The 9540-nt window shown below is 33.6% G+C and overlaps 2 protein-coding genes and 1 non-coding gene across 3 annotated transcripts in view; all 3 read left to right on the top strand.

The window, feature by feature from the left end:
- LOC105166581 overlaps positions 1 to 3326 on the top strand; it is a gene marked incomplete at its 5' end in the record, with an annotated part of 11287 nt that extends 7961 nt beyond the window's left edge. Inside the window, 4 exon segments of the mRNA XM_011085979.2 lie at positions 1495 to 1692; positions 1782 to 2188; positions 2354 to 2455; positions 2933 to 3326. Coding sequence (XP_011084281.2) covers positions 1495 to 1692; positions 1782 to 2188; positions 2354 to 2455; positions 2933 to 3148 — 923 coding nt within the window.
- Positions 5236 to 5321, top strand: TRNAY-GUA. Its single transcript is given in 2 exon segments — positions 5236 to 5272; positions 5286 to 5321. It is a non-coding gene; the product is annotated as a tRNA-Tyr (tRNA).
- On the top strand, positions 6852 to 9540 carry LOC105166580 (ribosomal RNA small subunit methyltransferase-like). Its single transcript, XM_011085978.2, has 3 exons — positions 6852 to 7063; positions 7554 to 7906; positions 8657 to 9540. Exons 2-3 carry the CDS (start codon positions 7583 to 7585, stop codon positions 9398 to 9400), a joined length of 1068 nt encoding a protein of 355 aa, XP_011084280.1. The 5' UTR covers positions 6852 to 7063; positions 7554 to 7582; the 3' UTR covers positions 9401 to 9540.

Raw genomic sequence — 9540 nt, 5'->3', positions numbered from 1 at the left:
AAAAGTATAAAGAAGAAAGTGGTTCCCCCCCCCCCCTCTTTGGGTGGTGTGGTGGGGTGAGGAGTGTTGAATAGCTAATATGATCACAGTAAATAAGCGGAGTTGGGGTAAAATCTCACTTCTTGAAAATTATGCCAAGGCAACCAAGCTTGCTCATTTCCCCAGAATAATTGTTGTATCTTCAAGGTTTATCACTGGAACCCTTCTCTTAATGCTTTTTTTTTATGCATTTCATGGTTAGTAGGACTTGGTTGTGAGGTTCTCTCCGAAATTACAAATAAAAGGAAAAAAAAAACCCTCAGTTCTAAGTTTTACCTGATTTATCCTTGTTTAGTTTGAAAGAAATAAGCAAAATTATATGGTACAAGAATATAGAGGAAACTTTTTTTGCATCTGTTGTTATGAATTGGTGTATAATTTTAGTAGAAATTCTAGTGTGTCAATTTGTTCTCAATGTAGTATGTGTCAATATTTTGATGCCTTTGTTCGAAGAGTATGCATATAAAACAATTATTATTGAGGATGATTATGCGTTCATTTTGATTATATTAATTAAAACATATTGACTTAGAAGATAGGATAGCAAAATACACCCGGATGATTGATAGTACCTGTCTTTATTAAGTTTAATGAGTAATGACAACCAACCAACATGAAAATCATATTTCTGCAATCAGTAACAATTGTTAGAGTGAATAGTTGTGTGTTGGTGATATAGCAGTGGTGTTTGGCTTTTACTCCGTAACACTTGCTAAATTAAGTCATCAGTCATAATATCCAATTCATAACACGAAATATAATGCTGGTAACGACAGTGTTCACATAATGGAAAGTCCTCACATTTTCACAATGAAACATATGGCTAATTCCCAGTTAAACTTATGGTGGGTGCATGTTTTTTACCTATTCAATTGGGTGACTTCAGATTTTTTCATATGCTGTATTCACCCCCAAGTCAAACCACATGGTCCCATTGTAATATGTAAACTATTCAATTAAATAAGTTAGAGCCCTGAGATTAGTTTGATGTAATTTGACATGCACGTAGTGAACAAGATCTGAGGCCAAACTCAATGTATTACCTCAAGATGAATATTTCTAAGAGTGAGAACAGAAGGAGGAGATGAAATCAAACTATCCCCAATCTAGTTGACATTGTATATTTCCCTTGAATTGCATGTGTATTGACTCTTATATGGTTATATCCACTTTGTCATGAAAATCTCTTATGTGTAAGAATTTGATAGTTCCGTATCAGCACAAACTTCTAATGTACCACCTTACTGAGACCAATTTTATTATCATTGTACAAGATTATGAGGGTAATCAGATTCACTTTGCTGGTAACTATATCCGACTTTTCTGCATCTCTCTTGTTAAGTATCATCCATCTAACCTTCTTTCCAGCCGGTCAGTGGGGACTGTGTATATACTAGTTGATGATTGCTCCAAAAAAATATTAATTGGTCTGCATTTCCCTTTTTGCTCATGTAGATGGTCTTCCACATGAAACAGTATTTGGTTCAAGAACGCATCAATATCCAACCCTGGGCTCCTCTAACCATAAAGGGGAGTTCTGTGGAACATTTAATGGATCTGGTTCTTGTAGAAGAGGAAAATTTTCAAGAGATGTAGTTGTGAGGTCCGAGCTTACAAGTGCTGGGTCTACTGGAGCTTCATATCCATTGTTAGGTATGCTACTTGTCTGACACCCTTCTATTTCTGGTAGAATTTTTAGCCTTGCTATTCTCACCACTTATTCATTTTAAGATTTATTTCAGAAATTTGGTTGAATTCAAAGGTCAGAGGAATTTGCTTTTACGCTGTAACTGCTTGTGCTGCCATCATTTTGTTCGTGCCTATGCTTCTAGAGCATCCATTTGTGCTCATGTTCGACCGCTATCGTAGACAAGCCCATTATCTGGTTGCCAAAACCTGGGCATTTCTGACAGTTGCTCCCTTTGTCAAGATTGAGTATGAGGGACTGGAGAATCTGCCTCCAACAAATACCCCGGCTGTATATGTGGCCAATCACCAAAGCTTTTTAGACATATATACTCTTCTAACTCTTGGAAGAAGCTTCAAATTCATCAGTAAGACTTCAATTTTTCTTTATCCAATTATTGGGTGGGCCATGTTTCTCCTGGGAGTAATTCCTCTAAAGCGCATGGACAGCAGAAGTCAATTGGTACTTGGTTCTTCTTCATAATGTTTACTTCATATTATAGGAAACTGTTTTTCTCCCATACAATCCCGATTATAGATTAAGGAATAGGATTCAACTCTTTAATATTGTTGAAGAACTTTATGTGCTTTTCAGCTGTCTTATTTTTGTTGCCTACTTCGGATGTAGGACTGCCTTAAGCAATGCATGGCTCTGATCAAGAAGGGGGCATCAGTTTTCTTCTTCCCAGAGGGCACTCGGAGTAAAGATGGAAAATTAGGTCCTTTTAAGGTAGGATTTATTTCCCATCTTAGTTGTCATCTATTGTTGTAACTCAAATCGAGTGTTGACCTGATATTGCTAAAAGGTGGGGTTTCTCCATTCTGTAAAGGCTTCTTTTTCTCAAGGAATTCAGATGGGAATCAGTTCGAAATCGTTGGGAATTATTAGGATAATTGAAAGAATGTTTGGAAGTCCAAATTGAAATATATTAAATTTGAAATTTTGACATTTCATTTCTCTTAAAAACAGATTTTACCAAAACGATCCTTTCGTTGTGATTCCTTAAGATTCACCTCGTATGGGCATACAGGCAGGGAAGATAACCATATCAGTAACTGTTGCCTGTATGAGTTCTCCAAAGTCTAAACATCACACTGCCATCCATTCTTGATCTGTTCTCATCATCATATATGATCTAATATGTGTATTCACTCTTAACATTATCTGACAAGTCATATTCTGCTTGCGTGGCTGATTATTTTGTAGAAAGGTGCATTTAGCGTCGCAGCAAAGACCGGGGTACCTGTTATCCCAATTACCCTCATTGGGACTGGTGAAATCATGCCTGCCGGAATGGAAGGAAGATTAAATCCAGGATCGGTGAAAGTTATCATTCATCCATCTCTAGTGGGAAATAAGCCAGACGCACTTTGCAATGAGGCTAGGAATATTATTGCGCAAGATCTTATTCATCAAAGCTAGCTGGTCAAGACCATAGAGTTTTAGTGCATGTCGTTCTACAATCCAGAATTTTTCAGAGCATTAGATAAGAGGTATTTGCTTACACCCCTGATTTCTCTTTGGTTCCAGAGTTTTGTTTTAGTTTTTCTTTTCACTGACGCAAAAGTGCAAAGCAATAATAAGTTCACTTCATGCTGAATATTCTTTGCTAGCATAGATTTTTGTGTGAATTCAACTTGGTTCGGTAGCTATCTCCTTAATCTGTAAAAACAGTTACCCCAGTGCCATAATGTAGTTGTGGTCCAAAGGTTTTGATTGTTGCAGTATGCTTTGTTGGATGTACACTGATATCCCAAGACAGCAACTTCCTATAAAGTTCCTGATCCGAAGAGAAACCCAGGACGGCAGTGGAGAAACATATTCGCTATATTTTTCCTATCTTTTAGTTGTTTCAGACATAATCGAAACATCACGAATCATGTTGACCTAAGTTTTTGCATTCTCTTTGCATTTCTCCCTTGCTGAAAATTTTCAAAAGTATACATATTCACTTATAGATTTTTCTCTTTGTAAGAATTAAAAATAAATCAAACAGTTTTCGTATGTCTCTGTATGACTATTATTATTTGAATTATTTTTTTATACTTTTATTATTAGAAAAGAAGAAGGAAGTTTTATGTTCTTGATGATAAAAGAACAGAAAATAAATACAAGCAGTTTGTGGCCAAGAAAAGAAACCAAAAAGTGGCCTCAACGTCGACCTAACGACTGTAACAGAGTATAAAACCAATTGGTACAGATCAAGTTGAGTGGATTGTCCATTTTGCAAGGGCTTGCGCATTTGAGCTCCCATGTCTATGCAGAAGAACTCTGCCTAGGACATTTGTGGTCCAACACAACATTTAGAGATAATTATGTTTATGTTTTCAGATCTCTGTCTATTTACAAAAATCAATCCTGTTTGTTGCATAGCTATATACCTCCCTGGTAGTTAAAAAGTAAGTGTAGTTTGTGTAATGATGCTGATGTTTTTTGTGGGGGTGTATGTGTAATTTTTTAAGTAGGGGTGATTTATGCGAATGATGTCAAAATTTATAGTGGGTGTATGTATAATTTTCTAAAAAATATGGATGATTTGTGTAAATAAACTATAAGTCGGGGTATAGAATTTTTCCATTTAGAAGAGTGGAAATATTATGCTACAATTGCTTGTAGTTTTATCTCATGACACTTCAACGAGAAATAATATGAAATGAGATTCAATATAGCATAGATGAGGAAATATTGCCCAGCTATCACAGCATTAAATACTTTCTAAGTGGCACCACATTGATGCCCAAAAAAATAAAAACAAAGCAAAATATATGCAATGTGAACTTGCATCCCATTTAAGATAATGTCTAATATTCATACAATTTAAAATGAGAACTTATTGAGAATTATTGAATTTTTTATAAAAGCTATAATTATAATAATATACATGAATGTTTTTTTAATAAATTGAGCAATTTTTAAATTGTATTAGTTTACATTACTATGATTAAGCATTGCAAAATAAATTACAACGAACGCACATAAAATGAGATAAGTATGTACACGTTAGATAGGATTTATGACCTTAAATTTATTTGTGGGATCTCAACTTTAAGCACCTGGTCAATCAAAATTATCGATTTACGGTGCAACAACTATGATTATTTTAGAAATGATTGTTTCTATTGAAAATTAAATAAATAAAACCAGTCGTCGTTAGGTAAAAAGAAAAAATATTTAAAATATAATATTTACTCTCAATAATATATGTCATATCTCATCAATTACTCTCTCTAAGTTGAGATTTTGCTTAGATTCTAAGTGCGTTAATGAGATATTTGTTTTTAATTTCGCTTTACATAAATCTTATTTAAATATGATATGTAATGTGATTGATGCCACATTGTATGAAATATTGTCTAATTCAATTTATCAATGTTATGATTTGATCTCGACAATATGGTTCATTAAAAAAATGGAACTTTGAAATTTACATCATCATGTCATGTTTTTTTTGTTTTGGGTTCTTTATTGTGAACACAAAGTAGTTGATATTAATCGAGGATTGAACCAAACCGGCCTTAGCTCAGTTGGTAGAGCGGAGGACTGTAGTGTGCTCATAGCAATCCTTAGGTCGCTGGTTCGAATCCGGCAGGCCGGATTTTTATGTTTTTCTAAAATTGCTTCATGCGACTTCAGCTATCTATTTTCAACATAAACACGTTTAATGCACATCTGAACTACTAAGCGAAACCGGAATAAATTAGACTGTACAATTTGAACCTCAGATGCTCACTTTGTTCATTTTGATGAGATTATTGGAATGTTTCAAAATTTAAATTGGTTTATCATATTCTTTTTTGTATTTCTACTTATTATTTTTGAAGCTAAATAATATATATTCAATTGAGATAAATTAATTATAAATGCGTGAAAGACGACAATCCCAACAAAACGATAGGTAATTCAAGATAATCTAATATGTCAAATCAGGATTATAGACAATAAATAATTGTAACAGATAATTATGTTTTTTTATCATTAATAAATTTTTAAATTTATTTATTGAATGTAATTAATAAAATATTTTAAATTTAATTATTAATAATTTAAATAATTAAGATAATAAAATAAAGCAAATTCATTTCAAGTTGTGGATGGGGATCACGACTACATCTAAATTTTTAAGCAAAACACTTGACTTCAAAAATAAATATAATTAATTTATTTTAAAAAGTACGTAATGAAAAATTTATAACCATCCAAATTAGTTAAATCATTCTGAAAATCTTTCAGATTTTAGTAATTTTGTACCAAAACTTTTAGTTTGACACGAATAATCAACTTTATTTATAGGGACCATTTCTTTTACGGCTAATTTTATCAACTCCAATATGTTTCATAGTAAATATGAGATAGACTAATACTTCCATAATCCATTTTTTAATAGTCATATATAATCAATCATATCATTATCACAATTTCAATCACAGCTTAAAACATCACACATTTATCATATCATCCAAAGTAAAGGTGGCCTAAGTAGATTTTGGGAGAGATACTGATTTTTAGTAGTTTGGATTCAGACCCGTCTAGATTTTTTTTTTAAAAAATATATTTTATATAAGTACATATAAAATATACTTGTACATATATAAAAATATAAATATATTACTTACATATAATTTATAAACTTAATATTGTAATGTCATAAATAGTTTATATATATATATTATATTTATATACTTAACATATTTTCTAAAAAGAAAATAATATTTTAATGTCTAAAACACGCACATATAAATTTACAAAACTAAAAAAAAAAATTCAATTATTTTTTTATCTTATATTTATAAAGTTAACAATAATTTTATTTTTTTAAAAAATGATACTTTTAATTTTTAAAAAATATTAATCGGGTCTCTCGAATCCAATTCGATGGATCCCAAATTTAAGGGAACTCGAGTTTAAAATTTTTTTGACGGGATAAGTTCTGAATTTTGACAAACCCATCTAAATCCAGTCGTGATAATGGTAGTGGTTGATGTGATATCTAAAAGGTATTATATGTAAGAAAGGAAATATAATATTTATAGTTAATGTAATATATTTTTCTCAATATGAAAAGTATATATATATATATTATTTTCATAGACAAACAAAGCTAACCAAAAACCCGACCCGGTTAGGAAGAGGGAGGAGAAAAGGAGAATATAGAATTAGAGACGCAGTAAAAATCTATTACAATACACAAAAGCCCTAGTTCCTCTTCTCCGCTTATCTCTGTTGCTGCTCTCCAGCCGTGGCGTCTCATTCTCTGCTGAGACGCGTTGCTGGTAATCGCCTCAGGGCCTCTTGTTTTGTTCGTCTCCGGTTTATAAACTTCAGTTCTGATAAAGCTAGGTTTGTACTCAGTTACCTTCTTTTCTTTTTTTTTTTTTTCCAGTTTTTTCTGTTGATAGTTTCATTGCTGTTGGAATTTATTTGTTTTTCGTGTATGCATGATACCTGGATTCAATTGTTAACTTATGGATCCGGTTGGGGTTTCTGAAAAATGATTCCGTTTTCTGTTGTTTCTTTTTCTTTCTTGATATGAATGATAAGATTAAGATAATTTTGGTTCTGGGTTTATTTTTGTGGTGAAGTGGTTCATAACTAATTTTGTTTGTAGTTATCATTGTTCTATCTTTTATTCTCCGTGTGTGATTTTGGGGTGCAGAGAGTGAATATAAATATGTTCTTGTGGCTCCATAGAGGGAAAATGAGTGGGCTCTGAAGTTTTTGCATTTGCAATTGTGTAATCAATCTTTTCTTTTGTCATGGAAATTATTGTTAAATCGTTTTTTTTTTTAAAAAATACATTGAAATACGTGTATTTGTGTAAAAACTCTAGCACGCCAGTTTCAGCAACCTACTACTGGAATGGCGGGAGGTAAAATTAAGAGAGAGAAGTTACAGAGAGGAGGCCGCGGCGCAGCATCGAACCCTCATTTTCAGGGTGGAATTCCCTTCCACAAGTCAAAGGGCCAGCACATACTGAAAAACCCACTCTTGGTCGACTCAATTATTCAGAAATCAGGCATAAAATCTACTGACATTATCCTTGAGATCGGTCCGGGTACAGGTAATCTCACAAAGAAGCTTCTTGAAGCGGGCAAATCTGTTATTGCTGTGGAGCTTGATCCACGTATGGTGCTCGAGCTGGAGCGCCGTTTTCAGGGTACTCCCTATTCTAGTCGGTTGAAGGTGCGTGAAATCTTTTATTTCCTTGATGAAAGATTTTGTTATTGAAGTTTGTTGATCTTCGAGGCCTGTTGTGTGCTCTATCTATTGGAGTTGGATTTGGGAAAAAAGGACTGTTTAATTTGGATTGGTCTTAAATTCAAGTGTTGTTCTTCAAAATCAATTTTGTTCCGTTCTTACAGGAATAGGATACGTGGGATACGATAGGCACGGGCATATAAATAGTGAAAGTTAAAGTTAAATTCTGGATATGCTGTCTTCGTACACTTTTAGTTGGAAGTTATATGTATTGCAGCAAGTTATTAGTTCAAGTATTTAATGTCTTTTTTTGTTCATGTTCTACTAGTAAATTGACTAACCTTCTGCCATGTTTTAGTTCTAGATTGAATCTTTGTTAGCTGTGATATAGTCTTGTATAGCTATGAGGATAGAGGAAAGGATTAATGTTAAATGTTAATCTTTATATGCTTTCTTTGGATGAAACCTTTAATCTTTTGCAAGATTCTCAATGCAAGAAGAGAAAAAGTAGAAAGGGAAATTAGATAAAAGCCCAAGTTTTCTATTTCAGAACTCCTCATAGATGTTAAACTTGTTCGTTTTGGCGGAAATGACAGACAAGGAACATGAGTTGATTCAATGTTTTTCTCTTTTTTTACATATTTCTGCATAATTTTAGTATCGAACCTTATACGAATTAGAGACTGCTGAGAAAAAGCTCGAGACTGATTTTGTATTGGAATATTCTCGCCGCAGGTCATACAAGGAGATGTTCTGAAGTGTGATCTTCCATACTTTGATATTTGCGTGGCGAACATTCCATACCAAATTTCGTCCCCTCTTACTTTTAAATTGTTATCTCATCGCCCCTTATTCAGGTGTGCGGTAATTATGTTCCAAAGAGAATTCGCCATGAGGCTTGTTGCTCAACCTGGTGATACCCTGTATTGTCGTCTTTCTGTCAATACTCAACTACTGGCTCGCGTTAACCACTTGCTGAAAGTAGGAAGGAACAATTTCAGGCCACCACCCAAGGTCGACTCCTCTGTGGTCAGAATCGAACCAAGGAAACCACTTCCTCCGGTGAACTTTAAGGAGTGGGACGGCTTAGTTCGAATTTGCTTCAACCGGAAAAATAAAACATTGGGTTCTCTATTTAGGCAAAAGACCGTCCTTTCATTGCTAGAGAAGAACTACAAAACCTTGCAAGCATTACAGCTCACATCGGAAGGGTTTTCAGACGACAAAGAAATGGCCATGTGTGTAACTGCTTTAGGTGATACTCTTGGGGACCTGAGCATGGATGCTGATGAAGGTAAAGATGATGATGAGGATATGGAGATGGATGATGGAGAGACAAAGGCCTCTGACTTTAAAGACAAAGTTTTGGATGTACTAAAACTAGGAGGTTTTGAAGATAAAAGAGCTTCCAAGCTGAGTCAGGCAGATTTTATGCACCTACTTTCCTTATTTAATAAGGCTGGAATTCATTTCTCTTAGTAAATGGAACAATTTTGTCCCAGTTTTGTCTTCTACTCTTCTATTTTCCATCATGCATCTATGAATATGGTGTGCTTTTACTTTTATTCTTCTTTTTCTCTTAAAATATATCAAGAGAGCTATGGACCCCAATTTTTAAA

The sequence above is a fragment of the Sesamum indicum genome, linkage group LG7 (genome assembly GCF_000512975.1).
Source record: "Sesamum indicum cultivar Zhongzhi No. 13 linkage group LG7, S_indicum_v1.0, whole genome shotgun sequence".
In the NCBI taxonomy this organism is placed as follows: Eukaryota; Viridiplantae; Streptophyta; class Magnoliopsida; order Lamiales; family Pedaliaceae; genus Sesamum; species Sesamum indicum.
Note: the sequence above shows the minus strand (reverse complement) of the source record. Positions and strands in the feature narration are given on the sequence as shown.

What these genes read in the sequence shown, in the direction of transcription:
- LOC105166580 (XM_011085978.2), top strand. Translation starts at nt 7,583, where the DNA reads ATGGCGGGAGGTAAAATTAAGAGAGAGAAGTTACAGAGAGGAGGCCGC. An exon ending in CCTATTCTAGTCGGTTGAAG is followed by an intron (nt 7,907 to 8,656) that starts GTGCGTGAAATC and finishes TTCTCGCCGCAG; the next exon opens with GTCATACAAGGAGATGTTCT.